The 18,887-nt window shown below is 32.6% G+C and overlaps 3 protein-coding genes across 3 annotated transcripts; all 3 read right to left on the minus strand.

Moving 5' to 3' along the window:
• Positions 1–4,575: 4,575 nt before the first annotated feature.
• LOC118490675 lies at positions 4,576–5,619 on the minus strand. The gene has a single exon (XM_035988461.1). The coding sequence runs from the start codon at positions 5,617–5,619 to the stop codon at positions 4,576–4,578; it is 1,044 nt and encodes a 347-aa protein (XP_035844354.1).
• Positions 5,620–11,205: 5,586 nt separating this feature from the next.
• LOC110895099 lies at positions 11,206–13,962 on the minus strand. The gene is made up of 2 exons (XM_022142386.1): positions 13,770–13,962; positions 11,206–12,845 (listed from the first exon to the last, which is right to left on the minus strand). Exons 1-2 carry the CDS (start codon positions 13,960–13,962, stop codon positions 11,206–11,208), a joined length of 1,833 nt encoding a protein of 610 aa, XP_021998078.1.
• Positions 13,963–17,637: 3,675 nt separating this feature from the next.
• On the minus strand, positions 17,638–18,411 carry LOC110895107. Its single transcript, XM_022142393.1, has one exon. It carries the CDS (start codon positions 18,409–18,411, stop codon positions 17,638–17,640), a length of 774 nt encoding a protein of 257 aa, XP_021998085.1.
• Between the last annotated feature and the right edge of the window lie 476 nt (positions 18,412–18,887).

Raw genomic sequence — 18,887 nt, forward strand, 5'->3', positions numbered from 1 at the left:
GCAATAAGATGAACTAGGCAGCTGCGATTGTCAGCTCCCGAGGTTTTATGCCGATGATCTAGATTGATCAAGGGCTTTCCTCGTACATCTCGTGTCATTTCCTTTACTTTTTGCTCACTGTTTGATCATAGATACAACTCAATATCCTGAGCCGTATCCTGAATACTGTTTTTCCAAATAACTTAACCAACATATTTTCAACACACTTTTCAGCACACTACCTCACTTAACTAATTTGATCACTTAATTGCTTCGGTAATTTTTGACCAAAACAATATATATATATATATATATATATATATATATATATATATATATATATATATATATATATGTGTGTGTGTGTGTGTGTGTGTAAGTTTGTCAATTGTCCGAATTTGTCTATTCTACGAATTTTCGTTTGGGATATAATATAAGTGTCATTTGTATATATCTTTTCTTGTCTTAGCATTCAATGTATCCAATCAAGGATATGTGTGTGTGTATATATATATATATATAAATATATAACCATATATATTTTTATTCTTGGTTATTTTCAAGTACTTGGATTCATGTACTTAGTTAAGTAAGCCTCCTAGCTTCTAAATAGATACACATTAATACGCACTTATATACGTACATAAGAAGGTTGTCTAAATATATATATATATATATATATATACACACACACACACACACTTCCATTTAGTTTAAGTAAATATCCATATGTGTTTAACTTAACCCTTTTCATCAAAGTTTTCCTAATCATGATTAAAGTTGTTAATCCTGTTTAGTCATGCTAATCACTTGTTAAACCATCCTTTAATCATGATTAAGATTTTAGGAAATTTCGCCATAGTTTCCCCAATACTATGAACGTTTTCCATATTCTTAAAACATATTTTTAACCAACTTTCAACCGAAATATCATCATCAACACAAATCAAGTTTCCAAACAACACTTTCCGTGTATAAACAAATAAGCATATCTTGAAGATTCATAAACTTTTCTATATATTTATCAAGATCACTAAAAAATATCATTGTTTTTATGTTCACCTACTAGTTTAACCACTTAACATAAACTTGTTTATGTTATATTTTAAGATCACCACTTTATAAATCATGTTTCTAGCTTCTTGATAAAGTAATATTTTTCAACAATCAATTTCATGACTATTATTTAAGTTCATGAACTTCAAAGATGGTGATCTTGCTAGATCTAAACATCTTTATGTTTACATCACATTTTTAAGGATCCTCATGCAAGATCATTAAATCTAAACAAGCTACACTACACTAAACATCATAATCAACACATAAAGCACATATTTATGTAGGATTATTATTTTAGATTTAAGGTTTTTAGCATTTTGTTTAGTGAATTTCAAGATGATCAAGGTGTAATTTTATGATCTAATAAGTATAATAAACATAAAAATGAGGTTGGATTGTCTTACAACTAGCACAAGGCTAGGAAAGTAGAAAGTGAAGAAGACGAAGAAAACTAGAAGGTCTTGATGCTCCAAGAGGATGTGTGCTGCTCCAACAAAGCTTCCAAGTCCTTACACCACCTTAGATCTTCGTAAAATGGATGAATGAGGCTTAATATTTAGTGTTTGGAAGTTGGAAATGGAGAGCATGATGGGGGGGGGGGGCTTGGGCCGTAGGTTCAAGAGAGAGAGAGAGAGAGAGAGAGAGAGAATGAGTTGGTTTGTTGTTTGAAATGTTATGGAAAGTGAATGGTGATATGGTGTAGTTTATAATCTTCAAGTTTCCACCAAGTCAATATGAAATCTTATGAGCCATACTTACCTCTCATCATCATCATCATCATCATCATCATCATAAACTAGTTGTAGGTTGTGGTTGTGGGGCCCACATGAGGGGTAAAGTGTAAGTTTTTATAAAATAGGGTGCTAATTAGTGTTTAGGATATTAAACAAGCTTGAGTAGTACACTAGACTAGTTAATGTTTGGTTTAGACAGCAAAAATGTCACTAGTTTCGCTATCGGCTCGTTACCGGTTATGTATGGAGGGTGCACAACAATACCGGTATCAATACCTTTAATACATATATGATATTTTCGAGATCGTTTATTATAATTAGCATTATCTAATAGCTTTGTTGATGCTGCGGAATGATGAAAAATGTTGCGAGATGCTGAATTTATTAGTTCGTTATTGGATAGGACAATTTTAGTTGTTTAGGCATTTTCTGGAAAGTTTAGGTATTATTGCAACTGATGCCCCTAATTAGGGTTTTTTTGTATATACGTTTATGGTGATATGCCTTCATATCATTAGTTAGTCGTTTCAGGAAGTTTCTAAACTCTCCTGGCATGAATAGTGTGTTCAGGTGAATAGTGTTTTTCAGCATTGTTTGCCAACGTATTAGGACACAGTTATTTGTTCTCACGACACGGCGAATCAACAATGTGCACTGTATATGTTTTAACATGTCTTATCACTACTTGACTTTGTACGACTCAATCATTCATAAATTTAGTCAAAAGAATGCAATTAAATTGTATAAATAGTGATTAAGTTGTAGGGAATTATCATGAAATTTTTTCGGTTGTCACAAATTGTTATTTCGACAATGGTTCTTCAAATCAACTTTTTTTCTTTAGCTTCAACAGTTGTTCTAGTAGTTCTTTGTCTTCATCAGTCATTACATTAGGCAAGGCAGTTCTTTTAATTCTTTATTCCGGTCTTTACTAAATGTGAAGAAGAACTAATATTAATTAGTTGTTTAATTTTGGCTTGATCAATTCTTTCTAGGGTTCAACAGTATGATACAAGTAAAGACCAAACAGGAAAACTAGTACAAATTGTAAGCACAAAAACATTATAGGCCATAACAATGGTTCATTTGATTGGTTTGATCAGGGTACGTAACAACTAAACTAGAGATATTTTATTATTTCATCATTGATACAACACTTTATAACTACATAGCGTGCCTACCATGATAATCAGATTAGGAATAATAGTTAGTACCCAAGTTTGCACAACCAACTAAAGAAACTGAAGAAACACTAAGTCCAAACACTAGGGTTTAAGCTTATGAGTGATGTGGTCTCAACAAGGTGATTAATCCTTAACTCTTCTTGATCTTCTACTAAGCTTGCTTTGAGAAACGACCTGCAAAACAAGAACACCATGAAGCTTGTTATAAGGAGGAGAGGTGAGGGTTCTCTTTATAACCACCCTCCTGCGTGAGAATAAGTATCGTTTAAGAAGAATAAACGAGTGCGTGTTAAGAGTGAGAGGATCTAATCCTTAAACCTTTAGAGGAGTCTTGTAGCCGAAGGTGGGAGAGGAGGATTGTGGGCTAATGGGCCTTAGTCCAGCAGTCGCTGTCGAAGAATATCCACCTAGTCCCCTCTGACAAGACAGGTAGTGTTTGTAAAGGTGGAGGTGACGTGGTGCAATGTGATTGGCCGCCTGTCCTTATACAGGTGTACCGTCTTCTGAGACCGCCATCAACCGCCACCGAAGATCATGTGGTAGCGTCTGACAACGGTTGATTGGTGCCATGCAATCGTCCTTTGTACTTGTTGTCCCCAATGTGACTCCTCCATCATCGGAGGTATAATTTCCAGGCTTGTTATAAACTGATTGGCTGCCTGGTCTTGCCATGTGTCTTCGTTTTCCTTTCTGTGAGTTGTCGTTACACACACACACAGACGCTCCCATACAGGAAGAGTCTAAAATCGGTCAATGGTTCATTCATCGATCTTAGGTATGGGTTGGCACATACATAACCATGTGTGATCTTTGCTACCATACCCCTTCAGAAACTAAGCACAAAAATTCATAGAAGTCATGCCCATAATGCTATAATTTCATCTAATGATAAGTGTGTTTGATTGCCATTTTCATTAGTTAAAGATTAAACTTACATAAGCTATGGACTAATTAACTAATGTTGAAATTAGGCAAAAGGTATACATCTAGTGCTTAAGATGACCAACAACTATTAACTTTTATCAAATAAAATTCTTTATCAAACTTCACAACTTAACATTCCAACAACTATTAACTTTTATCATATTAAATTATTTATCAAACTTCACAACTTAACTTAAGATTCGAGTCACATGCCAGCATTATTGAACGTGACTATCATCGTCATCTTATTTTAATGGGATTAATTTTTTTCGTCACTTACGAAAAGTAACTCAATCGCTCATATCAAGCATGAATGCAATTTTGTCTGTATACTATATTAACAAAAACTATAAGTGAAAAATAACATAACTTAAGATCTGTATTCAATAAACCATTTTAAAATATCCAGGAGTATAGAAAAAAAATATATAAATTAATTTTTTCTATTTTCTGTTGAAGGTCAAACAATTTGTTAATCTATTATTTTTCGTTGTATGAACCAAGTTTTTAACCATGTTGAAGATGAGAAATAAACAAACTTTTTCATTATTCTATCTATCTTATATATCATATGGCACTACATAGAAAAACAATCAAACTAGCAAAATATAATTAACTAGAAAATGGATCTCTGAACTCTATGAGTAATAATTTAATCTTATGCTATTACTCATGCTTACATTTGTTATTATGAATTATTTTACACGCTCATCTCCAGACCAACTTTCTTTCATCTTGGGGCCTTGAGGACCTTCTTCTCCAAGTAACTCAGCAGGGATCTTTTGCAAAACTTTAATAAAAAGTTGTTTCACCTTATCTGGCAATTTGTTTGCTATCTTCATTACCTCGTTGGTAAATGCATAAGTAATCTTAGGACCCCATCTCCCTGTATAACTCACCCATGGTTCAATACCAAACGGCTTGTAATCAACATAGATAACATTATAGGTTGATGCAATATCCATCACGTTGTTGCTTTTGGCAGTATCATCCCTAACACCAAACCCTATAAAGTTTCCCCCATTGACAATAGGTGATTTTCTCGAACTATTCATCTTGTAAAACTCATCATACAACATTTGTATGTCCTTTGGATCAAGGTTTCTAGCCAAATGTGTATGAGAAGTTGGAGTAGAGTAATGGGCATGACCATGCAATGATGCATACACCACTGGTCTAGTTCCACCCATGAGTTCAAATTTTCTAGGTGTTAACCATTGCCCCTTAGCATGTTGAGATAGATAGACCCCCCTTAGATTCCCATGAAAGTTATCAACCCTTAATGTTATATGTTCCCAATCGCTAACATGCTCCCCTATCATTCCTAAGTCTATAGTGAAAGGTCCCAATTGGAACTTCCCTCCCCCATTGAAACGATAATACAACCATATGGCTAGATCAGTGCATGTTCCCCCTAGTGCTGATTTCACATGTATGTAAGCTACCGCATTGGACAAAAACCCTTTCTTTACCCTTTCTTTGTTAGGTTGATCTGATGGGAGGTCTAGAAAGGCATCATCTGCTCCACCATTGTTTGGAAGGTTATCACCATCGTTGATCACAGGCCTTGGAATTCGGCCGGGTTGGTGTAGCTCAACACCATTTTGAAAAAACCACAAAACCGTTGATGGAAAGTATTGCCCTTCAGGATGAAAATAGACCCATGGAGCATAAGCCTGTATCATTGCTCCAATCTGTAAGGAATTAGGCATTGCAGAATATGGATTGTTCTTTACCATCTTTAAACACGCTAACTCATGTGTACTCGAGCTATTTCGTGCCAAAAACGTACCTGCTGGAACACTTAGCACTCTACCTTTTGGTTTTATAGTATGCAAATTGACTATGCTCGTACTTGTTAGCATCTTATGTCCCCATATCCATTTGTCCACCTTGGTTAAATCGGTGAAGTCAGATCTGACACACCTAACCTTGTCAAGCGAGGCTTTACAGGTGAAGTCGTGACAATGTGGCCGATGGCTTTATAACCATTCGGCGGGATTGGAAGCCAGATGTATCCATCTTCTCGTTGGCTAACATTCAAACCTTTACAAGTCCATATAAGAGTGTAGTCTATGGGACTCTTTAGAGCGCCCTGTGATTGGTCACCTGTGGTGTCTTTAGCCGTAAGTACTATTTCAAACATGGCTATAGAGTTAGGTTTGCAATAGTGACCAATCAAATTAAACCCACTTGGAATGGAAGTTGGTTCATAAAATGATGCACCAAGACCCTTTGGACCCCTGCTGTGTGTATCCCATATTTTATTAAAATACAAAGCTTCATACACTTCTAATCCACCAAGATCAATTGGCCCTTTTCCAAAGTCTCCACTTGTGCACGGAGTTATATATAATTTACAAATTTAATGGCTCAATAAATTGTATAGCAATAAATACATAAGTTATATTTTAACAATCAGTATTGAACAAAAATTTCCTATAATTAGATTAGACCATAAAAATTCCGGAGTTAATTAATAATTACCAATGTGGTGGTAGTCATTGGAAAAAATAAAGCTTTTAAAAGAAATTCGTCATTCAACAAAATATAATACATAATAATATTACAAAAATGCAGATCAAAATTCTTCCAATCTACTTGATACATAAAAATAAAGCTAAAATAATAAATTCATATAAGCGATAGAATTATAATTTATAAAAGTCTAAAATTACATGCTTTGTACAGTAAATAAATATCTGAAGTTTATCTATAAACTTCGAATTAGGAAGTTTTAAATACATACATGCAGGCATAGACACATGCATTTACGTAGCATATGTTTATTAGAGTGGTTTTGATGACCACTTTTTTTTTCCTTCATCCCTATCTAGTTAATTATCAATAAGAAATAGCAAATATATTACACAAAACCACGACAGTATCCATCGTACTAGACTTGTTGCCTAAATAGCCAAGTTGTTTATTCAATTAAGTGCAACAAATTAATAAGTTCAATCAAAATATGGTGTTTGGACATAATTGTGTGAGCGTGTAGGTGTCTATCTTTTGAATCGACTGACACAAAACTTTATGTCACATAACTTTATGTCACATAAAGTCATGTGTTAGTCGATTCAAAAGATGGACACATACATGTTCACACATATATGTGTGAGTGTGTGACAATTCATGTCATTTTCCCTGATTAAAAAAAACCATCTATTTTTTTTAACTTTAAAGACCATCTTATTTTAAAACAAGAAATGCATTACATCAATAACAAGAACATATCATATATAAATACTATAAAATACCTGCAGGATATAAGATTGATGGACGAATAACATCAAATGAGATGACCTCAGTATCATTTTCCATGTTGTTGTTATGATTAAGTAATGTTTAGAAATCATTATACGCATGAGATGTGTTACAAACAATTTGAAGAATTATCAAAACCGTTTTATACATATGAAGTGAGAACCTAGAAACAATAATAGACCACATTTCTTTGGCAATTTTTTAGTACTCTTAAAATTTTGCAGATATATGTGAGTATATATAGATGTCTGTATGAAATTAGCTCTCTACTTTAGAACTAAGAGATGTTTAATTATCACTCCTTTATATATGTTGGACCGTTGTTTTGACCCGAAAAGTCAGTTGAGAATGTTCATCATCACATACGAAGGCGGAATCAACGTAAATGATATTACAACAGCTTGTCCTTTCAATTCCACTGCTTTTATTGCTTTCTACGTAAATTTTGACAGAGTTTCGCTCCAGAGCACAGACATCCACCAACAACAGATCCGCTCAAATGACAGCTATTTATAGGCAACACTGGTTCGCTTATTTGACTGACAAATAAGCGGACCTACAACTTGCACTATAAGCGAACCCAAACATGTACCTATAAGCGATCCTAATATGACCCTATGAGCGGACCTGCTTCTACTTTGTTCATAAAAGCGAACCTACATCATAAACATACATATTTGACAATCTAGACCCTCTGTTGACCTACTTTGACCTAAGACTTCACGTAGACGTAGTCAACTGACATCCCATGCATCAACAATATAAACTACTACTTTATCTTGTATTTTTTTATAATAAAGAGCTACTTTTAGACCATTGACCATGATACTTAGAATAATAACATTATGAGTTAATTATACAGTCTCTGTAGTTTATTGAAAGTAAAACGCTTGAGTATTAACTTTTTTTGTAACACTTTCAGGTTTTATAGTTTCGATTTTGTAACACCTTTGAGCATTAAGGCTAACTTTCGTAAATTTTTTGTTAAATGAGTATAAAATGACTAAAATACTCTTACATATAACTTTCTGTTAGTACTCAAATGTGTTACTTTCAATAAACCACAAGAATTATATTTGTAACTAATTCTAAGAAAATATAAAAACCCATTATATTATTTATTATAAAATATGCTACTTAAAAATATTTAATAATTATATTCCTAAAATTAATTTATATACAATTACCAAACGTCTATTATAAGGAAAAACACTGTAGTAGGGACAATGTTTTGTTTTTTATTTATTTTTTATATAACTAATTTAAAAAAGAAACATGATAAGTATAAAACGCATGAATATTATCTCAAATATAATATACACACATTTTTATTTATCTTTTACTATATCCGTACCTATAATATGTTCAGACCTACAATATTTATTACGATTATTTGTTTAGTTCAGTTAATATTATATTACATAAATATATTATGTTATGTGCTGTGTTGTGTTGTGTTGTGTTGTGTTGTGTTGTGTAGTGTTATGTTATGTTATGTTATTAATAACAATAATTACAGAGTCAGTTTCATGTAATTTGTTTTCAACACTAATTTTTTGGAGCTAAACTTTCTACAACTTTAACTAAAAAACAAAAAAAATCCTTGGTCAATATTGGTGAAGTTTAACTTTAGTTAATATGTAAAATGCTATACCTTGACCAAATAGATACTCTATTAAATAAAGTTTGACTTAATTTCATATAATTTGTTTTCAACATTAACTTTTTGGAGCTAAATTATACACAACTTTAACTAAAAAAAGAACTAAAAACCTTGGTCAATGTTGGTGAAGTTTAACTTTAATTAAATAGTAAAATGCTACACATTGACCAAATAGATACTCTATTAAATAAAGTTTGACTTCAATTAATTTTTCACTCTCTTTACAAATAAGTATAGGATTTTTGTCATCTAATATGTGGGAAGTTTTAAATCCCTGTTAGTTACTTTACACATAAATCGCGAGAGATTGTCTACGACTAGAAAATTGATACCCTTTTTCGCATAAGTTTTGATTTATCTTCTCGAAAGTTTGTGTTATGTTTGTTAGGACTTATTTTGCTATTGAATATGAAAGTCGTCTTTTTCTTTGACTTTTAGTTTGTCAACTTTCAAAAAAAACGTAATTTGAAATAACTTAATGTAAAGCCTAGCTTAGTGAGAGATGATCTTTAATTTAACCAATAAGTTACACACATATATATATGCTTAACACATGTTAATGTTAGTACCCAAACAAGTAACAAAACAGAAAGTTAGTACTCAAACTTGCAACTTAAAAGTTTTAATACCTAAACATGTTACTTTTATGAAACCACAAGGACTAATGGTGTAATTAACTCCCATTTTAATGATCGATATATAACCTAGTGATAGAATAAATCATACATAACTAGCATACCTCATTGAAAGATTAGCTTAATCCATACAAACCAATTACAAGATTAATTTCTAACAGTAACCATATACATCATATGTTCATCATAACCAACAATTAGAAATCACACAAACATAAGTTTTATCATTTAAAACAAACCAATCAACTAAGATTCGTCATACCTAACAGGATATAAAGTAGTTACCCAAACATCTTAAAGTTCAACATCACAAAACATATTCAAAATATGATTAACGGTTCAAGAACACAAGTTAAAAGAACAATTACATCCCAACACAGTTCATCTTCAGAAACTGATCTGATCGATTATCATCAACCTGGACTGAAACCCAAAACCCAGGATATATAAGAACCGAAGACCGGATCAATTGTTGCATTTTGGGTATCTTTGGTCTTGTGATCCGGGTAGCAAATGAAGACCGAAACCAACCAATCTGTTCTACAATCCCACTGCTTAAGTACAATCCACTATTTATATTGAATCAACTATAGTTGTGTAGACTCCAAAAAAGTAACAACTTCAAGCCAACTGTTCACCATGACAGATGCTTGCTGGTGGTAAATCTTATCGATTTTGAAAATCAAAGTTTACATTAGTGCTTGAATGCTCGAATTTAATGATGATTCTTGTTTAAATTTGTGATTATAGGGCTGAAATGAATCAAATTACACATTTTTACAGGCTTGTTATAAACTGATTGGCTGCCTGGTCTTGCCACATGTCTTGGTTTTCCTTTCTGTGAGTTACACACACACAGACGCTCCCATACAGGAAGAGTCTAAAATCGACCAATGGTTCATTCATCGATCTTAGGTGTGGGTTAGCACACACATAACCATGTGTGATCTTTGCTACCATACCCCTTCAGAAACTAAGCACAAAAATTCATAGAAGTCATGCCCATAATGCTATGATTTCATCTAATGATAAGTGTGTTTGATTGCCATTTTCATTAGTTAAAGATTAAACTTACATAAGCTATGGACTAGTTAACTAATGTTGAAATTAGGCAAAAGGTATACATCTAGTGCTTAAGATGACCAACAACTATTAACTTTTATCATATTAAATTCTTTATCAAACTTCACAACTTAACATTCCAACAACTATTAACTTTTATCATATTAAATTATTTATCAAACTTCACAACTTAACTTAACATTCGAGTCACATGCTAGCATTATTGAACGTGACTATCATCGTCATCTTATTTTAATGGGATTAATGTTTTTCGTCACTTACGAAAAGTAACTCAATCGCTCATATCAAGCATGAATGCAATTTTGTCTGTATACTATATTAACAAAAACTATAAGTGAATAATAACATAACTTAAGATTTGTATTCAATAAACCAATTTAAAATATCTAGGAGTATAGAAAAAAATATATATAAATTAATTTTTACTATTTTATGTTGAAGGTCAAACAATTTGTTAATCTATTATTTTTAGTTGTATGAACCAAGTTTTTAACCATGTTGAAGATGAGAAATAAACAAACTTTTTCATTATTCTTTCTATCTTATATATCATATGGCACTACATAGAAAAACAATCAAACTAGCAAAATATAATTAACTAGAAAATGGATCTCTGAACTCTATGAGTAATAATTTAATCTTATGCTATTACTCATGCTTACATTTTTTATTATGAATTATTTTACACGCTCATCTCCAGACCAACTTTCTTTCATCTTAGGGCCTTGAGGACCTTCTTCTCCAAGTAACTCAGCAGGGATCTTTTGCAAAACTTTAATAAAAAGTTGTTTCACCTTATTTGGCAATTTGTTTGCTATCTTCATTACCTCGTTGGTAAATGCATAAGTAATCTTAGGACCCCATCTCCCTGTATAACTCACCCATGGTTCAATACCAGACGGCTTGTAATCAACATAGATAACATTATAGGTTGATGCAATATCCATTACGTTATTGCTTTTGGCAGTATCATCCCTAACACCAAACCCTATAAAGTTTCCCCCATTGACAATAGGTGATTTTCTCGAACTATTCATCTTGTAAAACTCATCATACAACATTTGTATGTCCTTTGGATCAAGGTTTCTAGCCAAATGTGTATGAGAAGTTGGAGTAGAGTAATGGGCATGACCATGCAATGATGCATACACCACTGGTCTAGTTCCACCCATGAGTTCAAATTTTCTAGGTGTTAACCATTGCCCCTTAGCATGTTGAGATAGATAAACCCCCCTTAGATTCCCATGAAAGTTATCGACCCTTAATGTTATATGTTCCCAATCGCTAACATGCTCCCCTATCATTCCTAAGTCTATAGTGAAAGGTCCCAATTGGAACTTCCCTCCCCCATTGAAAGGATAATACAACCATATGGCAAGATCAGTGCATGTTCCCCCTAGTGCTGATTTCACATGTATGTAAGCTACCGCATTGGACAAAAACCCTTTCTTTACCCTTTCTTTGTTAGGTTGATCTGATGGGAGGTCTAGAAAGGCATCATCTGCTCCACCATTGTTTGGAAGGTTATCACCATCGTTGATCACAGGCCTTGGAATTCGGCCGGGTTGGTGTAGCTCAACACCATTTTGAAAAAACCACAAAACCGATGATGGAAAGTATTGCTCGTCAGGATGAAAACAGACCCATGGAGCATAAGCTTGTATCATTGCTCCAATTTGTAAGGAATTAGGCATTGCAGAATATGGATTGTTCTTTACCATCTTTAAACACGCTAACTCGTGTGTACTCGAGCTATTTCGTGCCAAAAACGTACCTGCTGGAACACTTAGCACTCTACCTTTTGGTTTTATAGTATGCAAATTGACTATGCTCGTACTTGTTAGCATCTTATGTCCCCATATCCATTTGTCCACCTTGGTTAAATCGGTGAAGTCAGATCTGACACACCTAACCTTGTTAAGCGAGGGCTTTACAGGTGAAGTCGTGACAATGTGGCCGATGGCTTTATAACCATTCGGCGGGATTGGAAGCCAGATGTATCCATCTTCTCGTTGGCTAACATTCAAACCTTTACTAGTCCATATAAGAGTGTAGTCTATAGGACTCTTTAGAGCGCCCTGTGATGGGTCACCTGTGGTGTCTTTAGCCGTAAGTACTATTTCAAACATGGCTATAGAGTTGGGTTTGCAATAGTGACCAATCAAATTAAACCCACTTGGAATGGAAGTTGGTTCATAAAATGATGCACCAAGACCCTTTGGACCCCCGCTGTGTGTATCCCATATTTTATTAAAATACAAAGCTTCATACACTTCTAATCCACCAAGATCAATTGGCCCTTTTCCAAAGTCTCCACCTGTGCACGGAGTTATATATAATTTACAAATTTAAGGGCTCAATAAATTGTATAGCAATAAATACATAAGTTATATTTTAACAATCAGTATTGAACAAAAATTTCCTATAATTAGATTAGACCATAAAAATTCCAGAGTTAATTTATAATTACCAATGTGGTGGTAGTCATTGGAAAAAATAAAGCTTTTAAAAGAAATTCGTCATTCAACAAAATATAATACATAATAATATTACAAAAATGCAGATCAGAATTCTTCGAATCTACTTGATACATAAAAATAAGGCTAAAATAATAAATTCATATAAGCGATAGAATTATAATTTATAAAAGTCTAAAATTACATGCTTTGTATAGTAAATAAATATCTGAAGTTTATCTATAAACTTCGAATTAGGAAGTTTTAAATACATACATGCAGGCATAGATACATGCATTTACCTAGCATATGTTTATTAGAGTGGTTATGATGACCACTTTTTTTTCCTTCATCCCTATCTAGTTAATTATCAATAAGAAATAGCAAATATATTACACAAAACCACGACAGTATCCATCGTACTGGACTTGTTGCCTAAATAGCCAAGTTGTTTATTCAATTAAGTGCAACAAATTAATAAGTTCAATCAAAATATGGTGTTTGGACATAATTGTGTGAGCGTGTAGGTGTCTATCTTTTGAATCGACTGACACAAAACTTTATGTCACATAACTTTATGTCACTTAAAGTCATGTGTTAGTCGATTCAAAAGATGGACACATACATGTTCACACATATATGTGTGAGTGTGTGACAATTCATGTCATTTTCCCTGATTAAAAAAAAACCATCTATTTTTTTAACTTTAAAGACCATCTTATTTTAAAACAAGAAATGCATTACATCAAAACAAGAACATATGATATATAAATACTATAAAATACCTGCAGGATATGAGATTGATGGACGAATAACATCAAATGAGATGACCTCAGTATCATTTTCCATGTTGTTGTTATGATTAAGTAATGTTGAGAAATCATTATACGCATGAGATGTGTTACAAACAATTTGAAGAATTATCAAAACCGCTTTATACATATGAAGTGAGAACCTAGAAACAATAATAGACCACATTTCTTTGGTAATTTTTGAGTACTCTTAAAATTTTGCAGATATATGTGAGTATATATAGATGTGTGTATGAAATTAGCTCTCTACTTTATAACTAAGAGATGTTTAATTATCACTCCTTTATATAAACTACTTCTTTATCTTGTATTTTTTATAATAAAGAGCTACTTTTAGACCATTGACCATGATACTTAGAATAATAACATTATGAGTTAATTATACAGTCTCTGTAGTTTATTGAAAGTAAAACGCTTGAGTATTAACTTTTTTTGTAACACTTTCAGGTTTTATAGTTTCGATTTTGTAACACCTTTGAGCATTAAGGCTAACTTTCGTAAATTTTTTGTTAAATGAGTATAAAATGACTAAAATACTCTTACATATAACTTTCTGTTAGTACTCAAATGTGTTACTTTGAATAAGCCACAAGAATAATATTTGTAACTAATTCTAAGAAAATATAAAAACCCATTATATTATTTATTATAAAATATGCTACTTAAAAATATTTAATAATTATATTCCTAAAATTAATTTATATACAATTACCAAAGGTCTATTATAAGGAAAAACACTGTAGTAGGGACAATGTTTTGTTTTTTCTTTATTTTTTATATAACTAATTTCAAAAAGAAACATGATAAGTATAAAACGCATGAATATTATATCAAATATAATATACACACATTTTTATTTATCTTTTATTATATCCGTACCTATAATATGTTCAGACCTACAATATTTATTACGATTATTTGTTTAGTTCAGTTAATATCATATTATATAAATATATTATGTTATGTGTTGTGTTGTGTTGTGTTGTGTAGTGTAGTGTTATGTTATGTTATGTTATTAATAACAATAATTACAGAGTCAGTTTCATGTAATTTGTTTTCAACACTAATTTTTTGGAGCTAAACTTTCTACAACTTTAACTAAAAAACAAAAAAAACCTTGGTCAATATTGGTGAAGTTTAACTTTAGTTAATATGTAAAATGCTATACATTGACCAAATAGATACTCTATTAAATAAAGTTTGACTTAGTTTCATATAATTTGTTTTCAACATTAATTTTTTGGAGCTAAATTATATACAACTTTAACTAAAAAAAGAACTAAAAACCTTGGTCAATGTTAGTGAAGTTTAACTTTAATTAAATAGTAAAATGCTACACATTGACCAAATAGATACTCTATTAAATAAAGTTTGACTTCAATTAATTTTTCACTCTCTTTACAAATAAGTATAGGATTTTTGTCATCTAATATGTGGGAAGTTTTAAATCCATGTTAGTTACTTTACACATAAATCGCGAGAGATTGTCTACGACTAGAAAATTGATACCCTTTTTCGCATAAGTTTTGATTTATCTTCTCGAAAGTTTGTGTTATGTTTGTTAGGACTTATTTTGCTATTGAATATGAAAGTCGTCTTTTTCTTTGACTTTTAGTTTGTCAACTTTCAAAAAAAACGTAATTTGAAATAACTTAGTGTAAAGCCTAGCTTAGTGAGAGATGATCTTTAATTTAACCAACAAGTTACACACATATATATATATATGCTTAACACATGTTAATTTTAGTACCCAAACAAGTAATAAAACAGAAAGTTAGTACTCAAACTTGCAACTTGAAAGTTTTAATACCTAAACATGTTACTTTTATGAAACCACAAGGACAATTAACTCCCATTTTAATGATCGATATATAACCTAGTGATAGAATAAATCATACATAACTAGCATACCTCATTGAAAGATTAGCTTAATCCATACAAACCAATTACAAGATTAATTTCTAACAGTAACCATATACATCATATGTTCATCATAACCAACAATTTTTGAAATCACACAAACATAAGTTTTATCATTTAAAACAAACCAATCAACTAAGATTCATCATACCTAACAAGATATAAAGTAGTTACCCAAACATCTTAAAGTTCAACATCACAAAACATATTCAAAACATGATTAACGGTTCAAGAACACAAGTTAAAAGAACAATTACATCCCAACACAGTTCATCTTCAGAAATTGATCTGATCGATTATCATCAACCTGGACTGAAACCCAAAACCCAGGATATATAAGAACCGAAGACCGGATTAATTGTTGCATTTTGGGTGTCTTTGGTCTTGCGATCCGGGTAGCAAATGAAGACCGAAACCAACCAATCTGTTCTACAATCCCACTGCTTAACTACAATCCACTGTTTATATTGAATCAACTATAGTTGTGTAGACTCCAAACAAGTAACAACTTCAAGCCAACTGTTCACCGTAACAGATGCTTGCTGGTGGTAAATCTTATCGATTTTGAAAATCAAAGTTTACATTAGTGCTTGAATGCTCGAATTTAATGATGATTCTTGTTTAAATTTGTGATTATAGGGCTGAAATGAATCAAATTAGACATTTTTACAGGCTTGTTATAAACTGATTGGCTGCCTGGTCTTGCCACGTGTCTTGGTTTTCCTTTCTGTTAGTTGTCGTTACACACACACAGACGCTCCCATACAGGAAGAGTCTAAAATCGACCAATGGTTCATTCATCGATCTTAGGTGTGGGTTGGCACACACATAACCATGTGTGATCTTTGCTACCATACCCCTTCAGAAACTAAGCACAAAAATTCATAGAAGTCATGCCCATAATGCTATAATTTCATCTAATGATAAGTGTGTTTGATTGCCATTTTCATTAGTTAAAGATTAAACTTACATAAGCTATGGACTAGTTAACTAATGTTGAAATTAGGCAAAAGGTATACATCTAATGCTTAAGATGACCAACAACTATTAACTTTTATCATATTAAATTCTTTATCAAACTTCATAACTTAACATTCCAACAACTATTAAATTTTATCATATTAAATTATTTATCAAACTTCACAACTTAACTTAACATTCGAGTCGCATGCTAGCATTATTGAACGCGACTATCATCGTCATCTTATTTTAATGGGATTGATGTTTTTCGTCACTTACGAAAAGTAACTCAATCGCTCATATCAAGCATGAATGCAATTTTGTCTGTATACTATATTAACAAAAACTATAAGTGAATAATAACATAACTTAAGATCTGTATTCAATAAACCATTTTAAAATATCTAGGAGTATAGAAAAAAATATATATAAATTAATTTTTACTATTTTATGTTGAAGGTCAAACAATTTCTTAACCTATTATTTTTAGTTGTATGAACCAAGTTTTTAACCATGTTGAAGATGAGAAATAAACAAACTTTTTCATTTTTCTTTCTATCTTATATATCATATGGCACTACATAGAAAAACAATCAAACTAGCAAAATATAATTAACTAGAAAATGGATCTCTGAACTCTATGAGTAATAATTTAATCTTATGCTATTACTCATGCTTACATTTGTTATTATGAATTATTTTACACGCTCATCTCCAGACCAACTTTCTTTCATCTTGGGGCCTTGAGGACCTTCTCCACGTAACTCAGCAGGGATCTTTTGCAAAACTTTAATAAAAAGTTGTTTCACCTTATCTTCCAATTTGTTTGCTATCTTCATTACCTCGTTGGTAAATGCATAAGTAATCTTAGGACCCCATCTCCCTGTATAACTCACCCATGGTTCAATACCAAACGGCTTGTAATCAACATAGATAACATTATAGGTTGATGCAATATCCATCACGTTGTTGCTTTTGGCAGTATCATCCCTAACACCAAACCTATAAAGTTTCCCCCATTGACAATAGGTGATTTTCTCGAACTATTCATCTTGTAAAACTCATCATACAACATTTGTATGTCCTTTGGATCAATGTTTCTAGCCAAATGTGTATGAGAAGTTGGAGTAGAGTAATGGGCATGACCATGCAATGATGCATACACCACTAGTCTAGTTCCACCCATGAGCTCAAATTTTCTAGGTGTTAACCATTGCCCCTTAGCATGTTGAGATAGATAGACCCCCCTTAGATTCCCATGAAAGTTATCGACCCTTAATGTTATATGTTCCCAATCGCTAACATGCTCCCCTATCATTCCTAAGTCTATAGTGAAAGGTCCCAATTGGAACTTCCCTCCCCCATTGAAAGGATAATACAACCATATGGCAAGATCAGTGCATGTTCCCCCTAGTGCTGATTTCACATGTATGTAAGCTACCGCATTGGACAAAAACCCTTTCTTTACCCTTTCTTTGTTAGGTTGATCTGATGGGAGGTCTAGAAAGGCATCATCTGCTCCACCATTATTTGGAAGGTTATCACCATCGTTGATCACAGGCCTTGGAATTCGGCCGGGTTGGTGTAGCTCAACACCATTTTGAAAAAACCACAAAACCGATGATGGAAAGTATTGCTCGTCAGGATGAAAATAGACCCATGGAGCATAAGCCTGTATCATTGCTCCAATTTGTAAGGAATTAGGCATTGCAGAATATGGATTGTTCTTTACCATCTTTAAACACGCTAACTCATGTATACTCGAGCTATTTCATGCCAAAAACGTACCTGCTGGAACACTTAGCACTCTACCTTTTGGTTTTATAGTATGCAAATTGACTATGCTCGTACTTGTTAGCATCTTATGTCCCCATATCCATTTGTCCACCTTGGTTAAATCGGTGAAGTCAGATCTGACACACCTAACCTTGTCAAGCGAGGGCTTTACAGGTGAAGTCGTGACAATGTGGCCGATGGCTTTATAACCATTCGGCGGGATTGGAAGCCAGATGTATCCATCTTAAAGTTCAACATCACAAAACATATTCAAAACATGATTAACGGTTCAAGAACACAAGTTAAAAGAACAATTACATCCCAACACAGTTCATCTTCAGAAATTGATCTGATCGATTATCATCAACCTGGACTGAAACCCAAAACCCAGGATATATAAGAACCGAAAACCGGATCAATTGTTGCATTTTGGGT

The sequence above is a fragment of the Helianthus annuus genome, chromosome 1 (assembly GCF_002127325.2).
Source record: "Helianthus annuus cultivar XRQ/B chromosome 1, HanXRQr2.0-SUNRISE, whole genome shotgun sequence".
NCBI classification, from domain to species: domain Eukaryota; kingdom Viridiplantae; phylum Streptophyta; class Magnoliopsida; order Asterales; family Asteraceae; genus Helianthus; species Helianthus annuus.

What these genes read in the sequence shown, in the direction of transcription:
- LOC110895099 (XM_022142386.1), bottom strand. Translation starts at nt 13,962, where the DNA reads ATGTGGTCTATTATTGTTTCTAGGTTCTCACTTCATATGTATAAAGCG. An exon ending in ATCAATCTCATATCCTGCAG is followed by an intron (nt 12,846 to 13,769) that starts GTATTTTATAGT and finishes CTCCGTGCACAG; the next exon opens with GTGGAGACTTTGGAAAAGGG.
- LOC118490675 (XM_035988461.1), bottom strand. Translation starts at nt 5,619, where the DNA reads ATGGTAAAGAACAATCCATATTCTGCAATGCCTAATTCCTTACAGATT.
- LOC110895107 (XM_022142393.1), bottom strand. Translation starts at nt 18,411, where the DNA reads ATGGTAAAGAACAATCCATATTCTGCAATGCCTAATTCCTTACAAATT.